Source organism: Canis lupus, chromosome 17 (assembly GCF_011100685.1).
Source record: "Canis lupus familiaris isolate Mischka breed German Shepherd chromosome 17, alternate assembly UU_Cfam_GSD_1.0, whole genome shotgun sequence".
Classification (NCBI taxonomy): domain Eukaryota; kingdom Metazoa; phylum Chordata; class Mammalia; order Carnivora; family Canidae; genus Canis; species Canis lupus.
In genome coordinates this window covers 23,009,750-23,029,243 of record NC_049238.1, presented here as the reverse complement: position 1 = coordinate 23,029,243, position 19,494 = coordinate 23,009,750, and the positions used below count along the sequence as shown (strand labels likewise).

The 19,494-nt window shown below is 38.2% G+C and overlaps 1 protein-coding gene across 13 annotated transcripts in view; it reads right to left on the bottom strand.

Moving 5' to 3' along the window:
* The window catches only part of CLIP4 (CAP-Gly domain containing linker protein family member 4), a 99,898-nt gene that overhangs the window by 22,682 nt on the left and 57,722 nt on the right, over nt 1–19,494 (bottom strand). For 12 of the 13 annotated variants that reach the window (XR_005372271.1, XM_038561178.1, XM_038561181.1 and 9 more), the window contains exons 10-15: nt 18,386–18,475; nt 17,450–17,593; nt 14,099–14,233; nt 10,180–10,303; nt 6,032–6,096; nt 4,904–4,976 (exon numbers count right to left, since the gene is read on the bottom strand). Coding sequence is in view for 12 of the 13 variants with exons in the window: in XM_038561178.1 (XP_038417106.1) it covers nt 4,904–4,976; nt 6,032–6,096; nt 10,180–10,303; nt 14,099–14,233; nt 17,450–17,593; nt 18,386–18,475 (631 nt within the window). In the remaining variant the exon portion in view is untranslated. The remainder of the gene's footprint in view (nt 1–4,903; nt 4,977–6,031; nt 6,097–10,179; nt 10,304–14,098; nt 14,234–17,449; nt 17,594–18,385; nt 18,476–19,494) is intronic. The other variant, XM_038561180.1, reaches the window with a different exon arrangement.

Sequence of the window (19,494 nt, the reverse complement as noted above, 5' to 3'; positions counted from 1 at the left end):
CTGGCACCTGCCACCAACCTGACCTGATAACAACACTACAGAGCATCCACCCAGGGAACTCATCCAAGACCTCATGCCAGTACTGCCCCAGAGCTTCCTCCTCTGTCACTAAGAAGTTGCTGACCCTGAAAGTCACTCACAACAGAAACATCACCAAGTTCTTGCTGCCATATATCACCTGAGACTTCCCCAAAAAGTTCCCCTGAAACCACCACCAATGGAGCCTCTCACGCTCTATCTGCACACCACTTCTCCTCTGAAAACAAACCCTTCTCCACATCCTCCCTGGTGAGACGATGCAGAACCAACCTGTAACCAAAGCTGCATGGTACCTGAAAGAAGCTGGGTCCTACTTCTCTATTTTATTTCACGTCTCTATTTCCTAATACACTATCACCCACACATCTCATTTCCTTCCATTAACGATCCCATAAGAAAGGAAAACCACTCTAATTTTATGGGCAAGGAAACTGAGGACCAAAGACTTGTCCCAAGCCACATTTGCCAATACATGATAGAATTTTAGTAAGAAAATATAGTGGGAAAAAAGTACTATTTATCACAAATGCACCCATACAATAAAAGGCTAACAAAGAATAGCTAACACTTATTAGGAAAAGTACAGATCTTTACTGAAGGACATACAAAAGAAACACATACAACCTTTGTTTCTGGATAGAAACATACATGTGTCAGTTCTGTGTAAATTCACCCCCTAGAGGGATACTGTTTGCAACCTCACAAAATCACTCTTTCACATAAAAATGACACCATCTATCATTTCCTGAGCACCTACTATGTGCCAAGCACTTTCCATCTATTATCCTATCCAACCTCACCCAAACCATGGATGTAGATATTCTCTCCCTCCAAACAGAAGAAGAATTTGAGGATCAAAAGAATTAAGCTATTTGCCTATGGTCAGAGAGATGGTGAAGAGGAGGGATGGGGCTCCCATGCAAGGCAGTCCAAGGACAAAGTTCAGGAGCTTACAACCACAAATGGGTATTAGTAATTAAGACAAAACTGAAAAATAGCAATAATGTAAAATAAAATAGCAATAAATGTAAAGCAAAGATTTACATTGCCATTGTGTTAAATTCTAAAGTTACTATAATTAAAACAATGTGGCTCTGGCATAAGAATGTACTTTTACACGACTTAGAAAAATATGCATATTTTTTATGTGATTAAAAAGGAAAATTTCAAATCAGTGGGACAGGAGTGAACATTCAACAAGGGGTGCTGCAAAAAAATAATTTGGGGGAAAAGAATGTGATTCTTACCACTCACTGTATGTTAAAATAAACTCCATATAAATTAAATACCTAAATACATTCTAGGAAAACAGGAAAGAACCAGAAGGAAATAGAGCTGGGTATCTGCCTGAACACACACACACACACAAACAGGTGGGCAAAGAGGGAAACAGATACATGTATGAAAAGTCTGGCATCAACTATTCGTTAAATTACATTTTTTTTCATTTATTATTATGCCATAGAAATGTTTCCATATCACACAGTCTTTTTAAACACTGCAAAATCCACACTAAGGAAAACTATTAAAGAATATGGGATTTACTAAGGGGAAAAGCTTTCTTTCAAAATGTATGTAAAGTATGAATTGTCCAATTTGGTTGAAAATTCACATATATGCCTTTGGGACAAAAATCAGAAAAGTATTTACCAAAATGGGAGTGATAATCCCATCTAGGTGATAAAAATTACAGAAGATCTTTATTTGCACTTAGTTTTTTATAATTTTTCAAATTTTGTACAATCAACTTTCATGACCAAAAAAGTTTTAAAAGAAAGAAACAAGTAATAAATAAATTCAGGATTTAAACCAAAAAATTATGGTTTGGGAGGCACCTGGGTGGCTCAGCAGATGAGTGTCTGCCTTCAGCTCAGGGTGTGATCCTGTGGCCCTGGGATCGAGTCCCACACCAAATTCCCTACAGGGACCCTGTTTCTCCCTCTGCCTGTGTCTCTGCCTCTCTCTCTCTCTCTCTCTCTCTCTCTGTGTGTGTGTGTGTGTGTGTGTGTGTGTATGTGTGTCTCATGAATAAATAAATAAAATATTTTTTAAAAATTCATGGTATGGGTGAAGAGTTAACATTCGAATTCATGTTTTGGGTGAAGAGTTAACAAAGAGAATGATTTGATTCAAGTTACATCAAAGCTCTAAAAGCTCAGGGAAGTAAGAAACTTGGAATTACGGTATATTTCAGAGCTATGTTTACTCATTCAAAAACGTTAACTGACCACCTATGAAATGGCAGGCCTGGGGCTAGGTTCTAGATTTGTGCTGACTTAAAATCAGTAAAATGTCATAAACACTGCCATGCAGACTGCATACTGTGCTGAAGGAGCATGAGAAGGGGAAGAACTCTGTCCTCCCTTCAGGCCAGAAAAGAAACTTGAGTGAGGAAGTGACAGGTCAGCCTCACTTGTGAGGCCCTCACAGGAGAGCAAAGTCACGGGACTCAGACGGGAGCCGTGCACGCAGGCAGGCCTTGATGCTCTGTGCCAGCGGATCTGGACTTCACTCTGGGCTTGAGAATTGAGAGCTTCAAGGGACAAGCAGCAAACGCAAACAGGTGATGTGACATAACATCATGACGGAACATGCAGCAAACTGGATTATGTGAGTTCTGCCTAAAGACATTCAGATTTGAGCTGACCACATAAACCGTGTCAACAGGCCGGACTCCACAGGCGGGATGCGCCGCCGTAACAGAGAGCGGGGCTGAGAGGAGCTGGCAAGGGCCAGGCTGAGTGTGGTGACAGGATACAGATGCAGGCTGGATGCCAGGTGGGAAAGGACAGACCCCTGGTGACTACCAGGTTGCTGTGGTGCCCGGTTCAAATCCCAAGCCTGCTTCCTCTCTACCCCCATTCTTGACATTAGATACACACAGAATTCTGAAGACAGGAGAATTGCTTCAAGCCCCCTGGCCATCATTTCATCCTCTGAAGGAAATGCATTCATCACTGTCATCTCACAAACAACAGAGAAAACCAGATCCTGTTCCCCTTTCCTCACGTCCTCCTTTATGTGGAGCAGGCAAGTCCTTTCCCCCAAGTCCTTCAGGCGTCCTCCCCAGGAATTTTCATAACCTCCATGTTTTCCACGTTTCTTCTGGAAGTATCATTTATTTCCATGTGGATGCACAAGAAAATGGTAGTGTGTGGGGAATCTCAATGAATTCATTTTTCAACACGTGGTCTTCAGAACACATCATGCTTCCAGCCTAGGTCCAGCACAGGATCCAATCCACTCTGTGCCCTCAGCAGAAGGCCAGCTGTCACTCTAACGTCTCCTCTAGCCCAAGATCACAGACAGCTCTCCTGGCATCTGCCAACACCCAAAGCCTGCCTTTTGTTCCTTAGAACAGAAGCCACTGAATATTTCAGTCCTGTACTCTATAAGCAAAAATCAATTATTTTTAAAATTGATTTTATACCCTCAATAAAAGTATTTCTCTTTTTAAAAAACAGGTACTAGTCTCAACCTGTACAAATATCAGTAAAGCTTCATTTCAGTTTTTACAGAAAATTAAGAGAAGGTCCCCATATTTTCCCTCATGTCAGCAGATGATCTTGTGCATACCTATACCTGCTGCAAAATTCATTCCCATGGTTCACATTTCTTATCCTTCCCTTGGTTCCCTGGATGTGGCACTCTCCCACCCCCAGCATTGCATACGGCCTTTGACACTGCCCACCCACCCTGGCTCCTTTGTACTTCAGTGGTCTCTTCCTGGTATTTCTTCCATTCTGCCTAAGGACTCTTGGATATATTCAAGAAACCAGAGCAGAGTCTTAACGCTCTCAGCTACGCAAGTGAGGAGACCAATTTCAGCATTCTGAAATTGGTGAAGGTATGGAGGAAACAAAGAAAACACAAACAGACCCCCTAGCCAACCCTGCTGTTAAACAGTACCTGGCAATGTCTTAGGACAATCATGGTTGGCAAGTGAAATTTCAGATTCCTGTGATGCCTTGACTAACTTCTCACCAAACTAAGTAAACCACCTACCTGTTGCTCAGCTGACTGCCCAGTTCCAGTTCCTGGGCTTCACTTTCTAGCAGCTTCCAGAACACCACAAATAAGCAAGGATGTATGCTTCCCTACTCAGCTAGTCCTTTCTTCCCTCCACACCCAACCCTCCACAGCCCCAGGCATTAGTCTTCAGATTAACTGGAAAGTTTTAAAATAAAAAAAGAACCCCTTAACCCAATCAATCTAGAAGAGCCTCATATCCTACTAAAAGTAAAAAAAAAAAAAAAAAAAAAAAAAAAGTTTCCAAAAGTGTCAGGAAAATATCCAGGGGAGTAAAGTGGGTCTGAGGGAAATAAATAAAAATGAAAAAGAAAAAAAAGATTCTATAAAGAAACCACCACCAAAAAAAAAAAAAAAAAAAAAAAGCATTTTGAGCAGTATATTCTACAGGAGGAGCTGGGAGTATTTTTTTTTAAATAATACTAAGATCACTTCATGCAAACAGACCTGACATTTTTTTTAACATGTTACCGAAAATATGAAGTCAAATTTGATTAATTAAGTAAACAGTTGAAAATCAATCCATCCTATTCAATGGTAAGACAAAATGTAAATTCCTCCAACTTTCACTAATGGTACTAAATCTCCCCAAAAATCCATGTGGCACACTACTTAGTCACTGGTGACATTTTGCACTGAGCTTGAGGGGGAGACAGGGAGGCGGGGAGGCGGGGAGGCAGGGAGGGCTCTTCTTAATACACTCATCACACCTTTTCTCGTAGGCAGAGAAATTCCACCAAGCAATGTAAAAAGGGACAGAAGCTATTTTCTTTCTTCACAGATCCCTGCTATGTTCATCTGGAAAAATGTTTTTCTAAATCTTCTGAATACTTACTTGGCAAAAGCATTTCTTCTGTTCATTTCTTTGTGGGAAGAAGCAGAAGTCGTACTGAAACTTCTCCTAAAACCTAAATGTCAAAGTTAAGGTCAAAAGAGGAAAAATAAATCACACATCTGCAGTTCTCATTCAAAGTTATATTTTATCATTTCTCCTACAGGTGTTCTAGCCTGTCAAATGTTTCTTTGGAAACAGAAAGCAAAAAAAGTACACACAGAACATAATAGTGGTTTAGATTTTTAGAGAGATTTTTATCTTACATTTCTCATCAAACTGTCCATATGTACAAATAAGATCATGACATTCCATTTGGAGGTTTTTAATATAAAATTTCTTGAAAATCAAATAAAACTAAATTAGACTAATAAGGCTGAATCTTCTTATTCTCAAATATTATAATCTTAATAAATCATATGAGAAGATAAAAATGGCTTAGAAAACACTATCACCAAATATCTCATTTATAAAATATTGAAAAATAAATTTCAGAGTTTATGATTCTTGGCATCTCCAAATGATAGTTATTTTTAAAATATATTTCACAAAAGGTACATTTTTTTTAAAAAGATGTTTCTAAAAAAGAGTAAGATTTCCAGTCTGGAAAGTTATGGCAGACCAGATGTGCTAAATGAATCTCTTGATCAAAGCCAGTATATATATATATGTGTGTGTGTGTGTATATATTTTTTAAAAAGTTACATATATATATTTTTTAAAAGTTACATACATATATATGTTACATATAGTATACATATGTATACTAGTATATATAGTATATAGTATATATACTATATATAGTATATGTAGTATACTATATATGTATACTATATTAAACTGAAGTTTAATGACTAAAGACATTGGTATGTATAATTACATATAGCGTGTATATATATATATATATATATATATATATATATACACACACACACACACACACACTATATATATGACCATTCAGGTCATCTTCAGCGAGGGGGCAGGTAACAGATGCTTGCTTTACCATTAATTGACTATATAAACACATGTATATACTCTTTTGTATACACATATACTTCACAATAAAAAATTTTTTGATAAATAAAAGCAAAGGAATAATTATTGGAACATAATACTGTATAAACCTACCAGGATAAGAATGATTCTGTTTATTCGAAGAAATTTCTGAAAGAGTATCCAGGGAATCTGTTACCCTGTGAATAAAACAAACCTAATTAGCAAACCTCATAAGAAGAAATAGCAGGTCTTCAGATTTAAGACTGGCTGTTAACTGAGGTTTTCACACCAATGGTTATTTATTTCACCTATTCAACAAACATTTATTGAGCATCTATTAGGAGCCAGGAATGAACAACTTCTAGTTGGCATCAGAAATTACAATTACAACACAGAAGAGCACCTTGTTATCTAAGGATGATTAATGCAGAAAAAGTCAACTCAAAATGAATTCAACTTAAAAAAAAAAAATGAATTCAACTTAAAATAGGGACCCGACTTTACTTCTTTGGAATTTTATCTTCAAAGATGAAACTAAGAAATCTGAAAATAAATTTGTTTTATGTTAAATTTAACAAATGTTCGATCAGAATTTTAAAAACATCACATTCTTAAATTGAAAAAAAGATCTGACTCAGTCTGTGCATGCATGTGATTTTCTGATGAAATTGCATGGCTAAATACAATTCAACATCTTTGACTTTATATTTGACTCTCAGCACAATCATAAAGGTAACTTTCCTAACAGGTCTGTCTTTATTTTTTAATATTCAAATCGTTCTTCATTGTTAAAAGCCAATTTTCTTTCAGTTGTTTACTGACCTAACCCACAAAGCCTTCATTCTGTCAATCGCTTCCTCCGGGACATTTGGTCACCACCAAGTAATTCTGCAACTCTCACAGTATTTGCTATTCCATCTTACAACTCATGGGCGTAGTTTTTACATGATATACACACTATGGCAATCAGTGAGAGACTGATGAACGAGAAGAATAGGACTTGATGAAGAGGACAGATAATTAGGTGGTAATGGGCAGCTGAGAAGAACTTAATTCTAAAAGTGATCAGTTCATTAATAATAAGTACCTAATCATGAGAACTAAAGAATAAGAAAATTACTACTGTACTGATGAAGCTTAGGCAAAAAATAGGTAGGTAGGTAGGTAGGTAGGTAGGTAGGTAGGTAGAAAGATAAGATTAAATCCAGTCGGTAAGTTTTCTTAGAATTTCTGCAAAGAAATATTGGATGATTTATTTAGTAATAGAAGAAAAGGTATGAACTCAATGAAAGCTGGGCAATAGTAAAATGCTCTCCAAGCAGAGGGAACAATATGTGCACAGAGTCTCAGACAGGAGACACATTTTTTTCCTTAATGGAAAAGAGGGGGGGTAAGCCAACTACAATCTGGGAGGAGTGAGATTGTGATTGGTCACTACTTTATTAAGACCGTCCTAAAGCAGTCTCTAATTTAAAATTCTTTTCTTCTTGAGGATCACTGGTGTCTTTTAAGAGCTCTAAAGCGGGTTTAAATTAGAAATTCCTCAAAATCAGGGACCATGTCTGTTTTATTTGCTTATAGAATGCCTAGCACAGCACAAAGTGCTAAAAGACACTTAATAGTATTTGATGATGATGAATGAGACAATCAGAAGATGACAGGAAGACAGCTGGATCGAGACAGCAGTTCATTTACAGAGAGAGCCCTGTATCTTCTAAGAGGGGGATGCTTTTAAATGAATCACCTTAAAGACGACCAAATAGAAGGCGAAGAAAACAAAGGTAAAAACCATGTGTTCAATAAATAGCAAGAAAAAGAACATAAAACCATGAGAAAGAAAGTGGCTTCATAATATCAAAAGGGGAAAAGCTATTACAGCATAAAGACACACTGCACTGGATTTGGTAAGTGGGCCTCTGGATAATCAAACCTAAAAGGAAGAACCCCAGTCCTCATGACCAGGAGACAAATAAAACTTGTAGCAGTATGTTAGTAAAGATCTGTCCAAGGCAATAGGAGAACACAGAAGACTGGGGATTCAACATGGATTTTACCCCAAATCAATCATTAATAAGACATTCATCCTAAACAAAATCCTCTTTTAGTCATTACAGAGTACTGGTTAAGAACACACATGCAACTACCTGGGTTCAAATCTCCACTTGGGAGCTGTGTACACCTACACAACTCACTTCATTTCCTTGTGCCTTACTTTCCCCACCTGTGAAATAGGGATAATTATAGGACCTAACTCAGAGGGAGCTTCAAAGGCATGAATAATACACAGAGAGCTATACACTGTGCCAGCACCTGTAAGTGCTGCTCATTGACTAGCATCTCTTTTGCTTTACGTATAAAATGCCCACCAAAAAACAGCAGAGTGTCTAAAACCAAGGGATTAGAAAAAACAACAAAATAACAAACCTGGGCTGAGTCCAACCCCATCATTAACTAGTGTAGGAAAGAGCAAAATATGCCACTCTAAAACAAGCCACTCTGGCATAAGGATTATTTTCAGCTAAAGACATTTGAGAATCAACAAATGCAGGAAGAGGCTTTCTCTGAACTCTCCTTATCTGCCTAGACCAGGGGCTCCAAAAGAAGAACTCTTGTCACATATCCCCCTCTGGAGCAGTCTCTTCAAGCAGGGAAGACTGACTCTTCTCACAGGCAAGGAGATGGGAAGTTGACACCACATCCCAACAGACACAGTCACAAACTATTATCTCCCATCCACTTACCTTTCCTAAAAACCACCTGCCCTCTCATAAGTGGCCTTTTTCTCCCTCTCTTTCTCCTAGTAAGATGATCTATAAAAATCCCAATCTCACCACTTACTTGGGAACTCACTTCTTTCTGTGATGCCCAGGTACATGCAAATTTAAATGTAATAAACTTGCATGCCTTTTCTCCTGTTAATTTATCTGCTGTCAATTTAATTCACACACACACACACACACACACACACACACACACAAACACACACAACACCTCCTAATCAGTTTACTGACTCTAAAAGGGTAGAGGAAACTTTTTGCTCCCCTACACTAACTCTATGACTTCAGCTAAGTCACTTCATCTCTTGAAACTTTTCTTCACTGGCAAAATGAAACAATCAGAATACCTTACAACTCACTGGGTTTGAGGGGGATTGATGAAATATGTATCTAAAGTACACTGTACAGAGCCCACCATTTACTAAATGCTCAATAAATGTTTGTCATAGTTATTCTTGTTTTCTAGCTTACCTGACCCAATATTTATTAGGATCAAAGGAAACAACATTCAATTGAAGATACTTCATAAACTGCAATGCATTGTATATATTCAATACTATACTATCATAAATGAGAAAAAAATTATATCAAATACATCAAAGAAAAAGGAAATTAATAGAAAAACTATGTGTAATTATTAAGAAAAGCAAAGTGAGGAAGAAGACAGATATAAAAACTCTAAAATCTGCCAGGAGGCAGTCACACAGTCTAGCTAAAAGGCAACTAGATGGGACTCTAGGATGCGATGGCAGATCCATTCTCATGAGTGTGATTACACCATATATGTTCTTTCCTATTTAAAGATGAGTATCCCATTTCCCATCCAATGAAAAGCATGCCAAGCCAACTTCTTTCAGCAGACAAGTCATTTCACATAATGGTACCTGGAATTTCACAAGGACTTGTTTCTGCTCAACCTTGTTTTTTTTTTTTTTTTTTTTTTAAAGCCAGAGTGTGCTGGTACAGAAGTGTACCATCTTAAGGAGAAACACCAAGGAGGTACATTATATATAAATCCTTAAAGCTTCACTTCCCCCAAAGATCTACTGCCTATCTATTTTTGAAAACTAAAGAAATCAGAGGAAAAAGCCATTTTGGTTCCATTAGGTTTGGAGGAGAATGAATGGGGTGCCTGCTGGCAGGAAATTTAATGTAGTTAGGATGTGACTGAAGCAATCAGAGAGCATTTTTACTTTTGTTTGCATGACAGATTAAGCTTGCTGCTCTCACTGTTCTTAGCAGCAAACGCCACTTCTAATAGCCTACACATACTCATAGGGTTTGCAAATGAGGAATAAAGGAGGGTTTTAAAATTGCAAATCCTCAGCAAAGCAAATTTAGCTTTCCATGAGCCTTCTCTCTGAAGAAGGTGGTTGGTTAACCCCTTGAAAGAAGACACGAGCTATAGTCGGTGCATGTCTTTAATATAAAATGAGGAACTCTATAAACCATTGCAAGTTACAGAAAAGCTTTGTAAATAAACATAAATTTCATTTTTCTCACCTTTGTACCCTGGATGGGGGAGCAAATATTCCATATCTTGGAGAACAACTAAAATACTGCACACCTCCAACTGAACCATCATTCTTGCCATGGGGTTTCTCAAGCTCTATACCATACCAATATCCTAGAAAAAGAATATTGGATTTTAAAAGCATCTGCATTTTCTCCAAAATGGTTATGCTACTATACAAATCCAAAGCCCAGATGGCTTAACATTTTCACAAAATGACCAAAATGATGAAAGAGCATCATGATCATTGAGCTTTCAAATGATAAAATTTGAAAATTTGAAAAAATGAGTAGGAAAAAACATCTTACAAGCACAATTACAGAGTTATACATTAAAGGAGAGAGATAAAATACATAAATTTGGCATGAATTAGCTATTATGCAAGCAGTGTTACGACCACAATATATCTAAAAGCCATAATGGAAAAGAAATTGTCCTTGACTCAGTGATATGGTGTGTTTAAGTGAGAGAAGTACAATACAATACTGAGTTGTATTAATCATAAAGTGCATATGCAATCTTTCCCTTTTACTCTCCCAACATTCCAACATCACAAACAGTTCTTAAATAATTAAGGAAGGACAAAAGTAATATGGAAAATACAATTAGACTTCATGGTGACTCTTCTTTTTCCTTGTTTCCCTACACAGGATAAATAGAAAAATCATACTTAACCTTGGTGAAAAGATTGAGATTAGCCAGTTGGAAGAATTTTCTAAAAAGCTTTTAAGCATGTACAAGGGCCCACACTGAGGAAAATAAGAGGACTTCCTTTTCTAGAAAGCCAAAATTAAAGCAGTGAGGTCTTGAGAATTAGGTAAATGGACAACTACTCCTAGTATAGGTATATACATACTCCTGGAATAAGGATTCTCAAATTGGGGTTACCTCAAGACCAGTTAGAAGTGGCCTAATCATCCATTCATTTTTATTTAAAGGGAGAATAAAGTAGTAATTGCATCTGGTCTCTTAAATTAGTATCAAATAAAAAATCAGAATATAGATATTGAAAATTTTAACTGCAAATTACAGATTCCAAAATACACAAATATTGTTTCTTTCAGACTACTAATTCAGACTCTCTATAACTTCAAAAATGGCAACCTAAAGTTCTTCAGTCTTTTCTTCTTATGTTCAAAAAGATGATATTTGAGCCCATTTCTAGATACTTTTGCACTGAAAGACTAATGCAGGACTACAGTCTTCTGTACTTAAACAGCATAGGAGTACAGAGTAAGGTACACAAACTTACTGCTTGGCCATACTAATGCTCTGAAATTAGGTCATCACATTTCTGAATGTCATTAACCAGGGTTGTCTGGTTGCTATTTTTATTTCTCGGAGTGCCACAGTTATAATGTTCAATGTCACAGTGTACCATATAACAGCTACATGTTTGCCATATGACTATAAAAAATGTAACATACCACAGAAAAAGACATTATGACAAGTGTTAACAATTTTGACTATGCATCCTCTGGAAGTGTTGAGGTATTTATCACCTCCTATTTAAATGGAAATTTTTTCTGATAAAAAGGCAAAAGAGGCTTAAAAATTACCTCCTTCAGGTCTAGATCTTATCATCTAAAAGGCCTCAATATTACCATTGTTCTCTAGAACTGACTGATCTAAATATTGATGCCACAAGAAATACATGCTACTACTTTCTAAAAGGACAGAATGACTTTAACAGAAAAATTTCCAACTTTATGTTTGCTTATGACTTCCCAAATTTCTAGATAATCTTAGGAATCTAAAAATTAAAAGTCAACCTAAAACAGTGAATTGTATCCAGTGAATCAAATCATTCTAACCTTGTTTAATATAGAGAAAGGAAACTCAGAAGACATGGAGATTGTGAAAAATACCCTACCTTTGGGATTCTTAAGTTTTTATTTGAGAACTATATTAAGACCAGTCTAACTAATCTCAATTACTACCTGGAGACCTGTGAGAGACATGAATTATACAACACACAGCCCATCTCAAATCAATTAGTTGAATTGCAATTATAAGTGATATAATGAAACAAGACTGTGCTGGGAGACAATTCTCCATGGCTCGCTCATGTTTCTGCATGTCTTATGAACAGAGGCATTGCCTGTCTTTTCATGGATGTCTGCACAGAGGACAGCCTTGGAGGGCAGAGACAGTGTAGGTGGCAGGCCAAGCACAAAATACAGGCATGCTTGCTGTCTAGGAAAAAAGTTCAGATTCCTTAAGCTCAGGGCTTTTCTTGTGCAACATAAAACATGGATGTGCAGGCATCACCCCCTGGGAACTGGGGCTCAGGAAGGAAGTGCAAGAAAATGCTGACCCTCTGCTTCTGCCACTGCTGTGGATACAAAAGTCCCGTCTCTGAATCAGGAGTCTAACGTCTTCCAGCAGCATCTATGAAACTGTGGCAATCCAACTTGTCAGCTTACACTAGTCGGGTAAAATCTCAGATCCTTCACAGTTCTTGACAGAATGCTACAAATTTAAAATCAATGTTCTCAGTAACCTTTTCCTAAAAGGCTACAATGCCACCATGTGTCAAAATAGCATATTGCCATTTGAAAAATACAGTTTCATTCAACTGGCTTCTATATTTGAAATTAAAATCACTGAAAAGGCAAAAGAAAGCTAATCTGTACTTTTGGAAACACAATATTAAGTCTAGATTGGAATGAATATATAAATACACAAACGTATATCTTTAAAATCCCAGGGTGCACAGAAGTTTTTCATTTTCTCTTGAATCCTTTTATTGGCTTTTTTCTCCAAGCCACTCAGATAAAAGCTATATGCTGTGAATCATTTTAAGAATATCCTTAGAGGGACGTCTGGGTGGCTCAGTGGTTGAGCATCTGTCTTCGGCTCAGGGCGTAATCCTGGCATACAGGAATCGAGTCCCACATCTGGCTCCCTGCATGGAGCCTGCTTCTCCCTCTGCCTGTGTCTCTGCCTCTCTCTCTCTCTCTCTCTGTGTCTCTCATGAACAAATAAATAAAATCTTAAAAAAAAGAAAAAAGAATATCCTTAGCAATTTACCCAAAGAATATAAAAATACTGATTCAAAGGGGCATGTGCACCCCAATGTTTACAGCAGCATTATCAACAATAGCCAAATTATGGAAAAAGCCCAAATATCTATTAGCTGATGAAGGGATAAGGAAGATGAGGCATATACATCCACTGGATTATCACTCAGCCATCAAAAGGAATGAAATCTTGCCATTTGCAATGATGTGGATGGTGCCAGACTGTATTATCCTAAGTGAAATAAGTCAGTCAGAGAAAGACAAATACCATATGATCTCACTCATATATGGAATTTAAGAAACAAAACAGATGAATATAGGGGAAGGAAAGAAAAAAAGAGAGGGAAGCAAACTGTAAGAGACTCTAAACTGCAGAGAACAAACTGAGGGTTGCTGGAGGGACTTGGGTGGGGGATGGGCAAAATAGGGGATAGGGATTAAGGGAGGGCACTTGTGATGAGCACTGGGTGTTACATGTAAGCGATGAATCACTAAAGTCTGCACCTAACACCAACTTTACCATATAAGTCAAAGAGAATTTAAATAAAACTTGAAATTAAAAAAAAAAAGAATATCCTTAGCAAAAATCTAAATTTGATATTTTCTGTTATTTAGCATGCTTGGCGGTCAGTGAGAGTGAAGTGGGGAATGACAACTAATTTTAACATCAGACAATTTAAAACACAACTGGCAAGAAAACTTAACAGATGACAGTCCACCTGAGTACAGTGTTTCCATCACCATTTCGCTTCTCCGGCGCCATAGCTAACATCCACAAGAACTGTCAATCAAGAATTTTCTATAATTAAATTTTACCTCCATGTAAAATTTTAAACTTTTGCATTCTAAAGCACCCAATGGAGCAAAGAATATACAGATGAGTTACCTGGAGCAAAGTTTGTTGTCCCGAAGAACTTAATGGTGCCAATTCTTTGGCCTACCACCAGTACTCTATCTCCGAGATGGAGCTCTCCTGCACAGCGAGTGTTATTTGCTACAGATGCTGCTGAAGAATTCAAACCTGTTTAATTGGTTGGTGGGGGAAGGGAAGAGGGCAGGAAAAGAGAAGGAAAAAAAGCAAAAGGAAAAAAAAAAAAAAAACAACCTCAAAAAGTATATTAGCCAAAAATTCACCATGTATTCTAACCAGTCTAGCTAGTTGGAGATTTCAGTGCATGACACCTTTCATTATATACATCACTTACAGCTGTGGTTCTCACATGTGAGGTCAAGATATTCAAAGAAATTTTGCAGGGTTTCCTGAAAAAATTATTGCCACAAGAACTTGAGACACATGGTTCCTGGTAAAGTATCGATTCTATCCAGATTGCCTGGGGCACGCTCTACTAGAACAGAGGCCAGCACACTTCTTCTGTAAAGGGCCAGAGAGTATTTCAGGCTATGCAGGTCATATCATCTCTATCATAACTACTCAGCTTTGCTACCATAGCACAAAAGCATGCACAAACAAAACAGGCAGCATGGTATGTTCCAGTAAAACTTTACAAGAATAGGTGGCAGGTTGGATTTGGCTCATGGCTGTAATGTACCAATCCTTATCTACTAAAATGCTAGAATTAGAGTAGTTCACTGGGATTCAGTGTGAGTTATACATACAGGAATGTGATCTGAATGTGAAAACTGCTCTAAGTTTCCAATGAGCTCAAACTGATTTCCTTATTAGGAACTAAACCACTCCCCCTCACCTTGATTCAAGCCTAATCCCTGAAATCATTTAAACATCAGAAGTCCTAGAGAAATACTGTCTAGAAAATGGTTCAATTCTAACAGAGAAAGAGTGGGCCCCTTCATGCTTCTTCCATCCACCCATAAACAGACTTGAACAGTTATCATCTAGAAAGGCCTAAAGAAGCCTCTGTGGGGGCAGGGGACAGAGGATAAGACACCACCAAAGGGAGGTGGCTTTAGCCATGGCAACAAATGAGGAACATAAACCCAGAGAGAAGAATGTCTGGATAAAGTGCTATACTAAAACTCCCAGGTCCTCATAATAGCTAATATTTCCATAGCACTTCACAGTTTACAAAGTGCTTTCCATAGAATTCTAACTATAGAGAAGATACATACTCAGAAATTAATTAAGGCATGGTGCTCACAGGCAGTTGACAGTACACCAGGATTAAAGCCTGGGCCCTCAGGCCACAAGTCCTGAGGCATGTTCCCAGGCTATGCAATGGACCAAGGGCAACACATTCAACATCACAGGATACAGCAATGCTGAGAAAACAGACCTCCTCTTCTACCTCTGCCACACCTCTAACCTTTTCCTTCTGCTCTTCATCCTAACCTCCCAATATGTCTGCATCCCTCAAATGCAAACCTATGAGAAAATGAAGTATCTACTCACTCTAGAAAAGTGTCCCAGGGAAACATCTTTGAGGCCCCAGACATGGACTTTCTCTCAGGGATCTCCCATTCTCTCTCCTTCCCCTCCTAAGAGGTCTGCTTTCTCACTCTAACTGACAGGTCTCTTCACCTACTACTATCTAAGCCTACATCAGGCCTAAATTTGTGAAAAAGGAAAAAAGTTAAATATGTAGGTACACTAAAAACTACTTCTTATAAAAAAGTAAAAAAAAAAAAAAATGTACTTCCACACCCACATACACATTTTAAAATCAAATAAATGTCAAAAGCCAAGTGAAGGAGGCCTTGCAACATGAATAAAATGAGGATAAGCAGGAGTGCTACGTCACAGTCCTCACAACTCTGTTTCTCAGGCCTGAAAATGCTTGTTAAGGAAAGAGCATCTACTCAGAATACAAGTTCTAAGTAAACAGTTTGAGGCAAAGCTTCTAGGTTCTCTACTTTTAGAGTCTCCCAACCTGTGGGTTTGGCATGTCAATGCTATTGCTGAGGGTTCCTCCCCATCACTGTACAGTATGTATTTTAAAGAGAAAATAATCCCATCGGAACATTTTCTATAATAAAATATTACTTCAATACAACTGTTAAAAGTATTTGAAAGAGAACCTGGTAACTATTATGAGGTTCATTGAAAACAATTTATGTCAAAATGGTTTCACTTCTTTTCTGGACACATCTGCTACATAGGTAAATAAGTGAATGCAATGTACTCCATGTATGTTGATTGTGGCAAGATGCCTGCTATGAAGCATTTCCTATATCCTTACACATAACTGGAGAAAGGGGGACTGAATAAGGTTATGCAGGACTCAGAATGAATTAAAAAGCCACATCCAAACAGGTTACCGTCATCAAGCTGTCAGGAGAGCCACTGACCCTCTCCTATTTAGTTTTAAACAAAGACTTGAACTTTAAATATGAAGATGATACAAAAATATGTGGAAAAGCTAATATGCAAGATGTAAGAAACAAAATGCAGAGGGATAGAGCCTCGAGTGTTAAACTAAGTGAGAATGTGTGTAAAGTCCTATGTGAAGCAGCAACATGAAGAGCGCTGGCATGAGGCTCCATGTGGGCCGGGTCCACAGTGTGGTCACCACCCTGCAGGAACAGCCTTACACCGTAATTGTGCCACGGGCATCAGTTTGGCTCTCTACAGGCTGGCCCTGAGGGGTCTGGAGACCCGGGAGCAAGAAGAAGAGCAGAAAGTGCTTGGGATGGAGGCAAAACCATACCAGCAGCAGAGAAAGCAGCAGACAGACCTCAGGGTGAAGCCCAGCTGTGCCACTTGGAAACTGGCATCAGGCACCAATGACTTACCTCCCTAAGCCTCGGTTTCCTCATTCATAAAATGAGGATGATAGTAATAGTACCTACCCATAGGTTTGTTTTGAGAGTTAAGTGAAATAAGGTCTATAAAGTGCTTAGAATAGAACCTGAAATAATAAGTATACAATACATGTTAGTTATTATTAGGTCTAGATTAGAAAAGAGATAAGAAAGGTAATAACCACATGGTTTCCACACATCTAAGTATCTACCATAAAATTCTAAAATGCACCTTAAAGGGTCAGAGGCATTACAAGCATGTGGAAGGGAAGAGGGGAGTCCAGACAAGGAACATGGCAGGAGCACTGGGAGGAAGGCAGGGAGACCAAGGACGCTCATGGGGGGCAGTGGGGAATAGGGGGGACGGGGGAGGGGGGCAAGGGAAAGACAGAAGAGGGCAAGTAGTTCAATCTGACTGAAGTAAAAGGTTCCTTCTACACATTTAAAAAGATCAAATCTACTTACAAACAAACCAAGATAAAAAACACCAAGAAAGCCTGGTTGAAAAAGCCATAGATACCAGCACTGGCTCTAGATGAGACAGACGGGCTTTTGCTCATTGTCTTCTTGTGATTGTTACGTGCATTCAGTTTCTTGGTGTAGCCTGGTTTGTGTTCCAAAGATGATGTGGAGGAGGAGCTGCTGATGGATCCAAGCAGAGTAACTAAAACAAGGTAAAGGAAAAGAACATATCAAAGGTTGGAAAACAAGAAGTGAACCAACAAGATGGCTTTCCAGGTAAAACCCTCTGAAGCTCATCCAGTTAGCTTTCTCCATTGTGGATTATCTAGTGTTGACTTAAGTGCCTGGTTTCATCCAACTGTGCCGTAATTCATACAGACAAGATTTTATATCCCAAGCAATTGTACTGTAAGGATTCGCGTTGGAGGAGGACACTCTCACGCAGGAGAGTAGCACCCATTGCCAACAGAAACCGACGACTTCCCTGTTCTACCCACTTTCTCTCTCACCTCCCACTTTAGATGGCTTAGCAGAATCTAACCTGATTTACACTTAAGAAGTCTCTTAATTTGTTTTAAGATAACAAAAAGGTAGTGTTAAAATGTTTTGAGCCAACCTGAAGGCAAACAGGAATACTCTTCAATGTTCTATTCGTGTTCTATTCACCGAATGATTTGAGAGCTGACAACCACTTTAAACATTTTTACCAAGCTGTCTACACTGTGATGTTTTCTTTTCATCTCTCTTTTAATTTAACCTGGTAGCTCTCTAATCTAAGTGTACACAGATGCACCACACAGCATTTTATAACCAAAGTCATGTTTACACTTTATGATGTGCTGCTTAAGGTATTTCCAAGGGTAATTTTTTGCTGCAATGATTTTTCTCTTAAAAACTTTAAAACTTAGCCCCCATAGAAGCTTTATCACTACATTACTTTAAAGTTCCATCGGAAAATTAAATTTTTAGAATGAGAGTTATAAAATTATTTTACCATCTTTCTCTGTTACAGGTTTCGATTCATCACCAGGAGGCAATGAAAGTGTTGATTCAGAAGCACTGTCTTTTTTTGAAGTCATTAATCCTAGCAGAGAGAAACAAGACATTTTCAACAAGAAAGAACTTCGACATTAAACGTACAAATGTGCTTACTTTTTAAAGCACAGACATCCCTCATCATCTAAATCTTATCCGTTTCTGGAAACACATTGGATAGTAAATTCACAGATAGCAGGGGCCAATCTAATATTTCAATATGTAAAGAGGGAGGAAAGGGGGGCACCTTGGTGGCTTAGATCATGATCCCTCAGGGTCCCAGGATCAAGTCCCTCATCAGGCTCCTCACAGGGAGCCTCCTTCTCCCTCTGCCTAGGTCTCTGCCTCTCTGTCTCTCACGTGAATTAAAAAATAAAATCTTTAAAAATAAAAATAAATGCATTCCTAGCCCCTCTGAAAATCTCAATTTCCTCCATCACCACTCAAGTCTCTTTCAGACCTATTTAACAATCCACAAAGGAATTCTAAATACTATAAAACAGTTAAAGCCTAGTTACCTAGTTGTTTGACACCTTATACACTCATTAGTGTATCTGCACAATGCCAGCAAGTACAGCAAACCTCACACAACTGAAGGACAACCATCGTACACTCACCAGGACTTGCAGACAACATATAGAATTCACTCATATGTGTGCAAATCATTTGTATTCAGATAATGAATTCTGGGTAAAAAGTTTTGCAAACCATTGTAGCCACAAGTCATGAAAGTGAACGTGAGACAGTAAGAAGCCCTGCACTCTCTGCCACTGACACTCTGAAAATGATGGCTCCAGTATCACCACACACAAGTCTCACAAACAGACTCACTTGAAAAAAAGAAAAAGCCCATGAGTAATACTTTGCCTTATGAAGGCTTCTGTTTCCATTCGGCAGATCCAAATTATTTAAATCAGAAACCTAATGGACTTTACCCAGTTTTAAATTCCATCAAGTACCCATTTCAATTCTTCTCAATTAGGAAGTGTTTGAGTGAAGGATGATACCCGGCACTCCGAGCATCACCTGTGTGAACAAGACATGGTCCCAGCCCAAAAGAAGCACCTT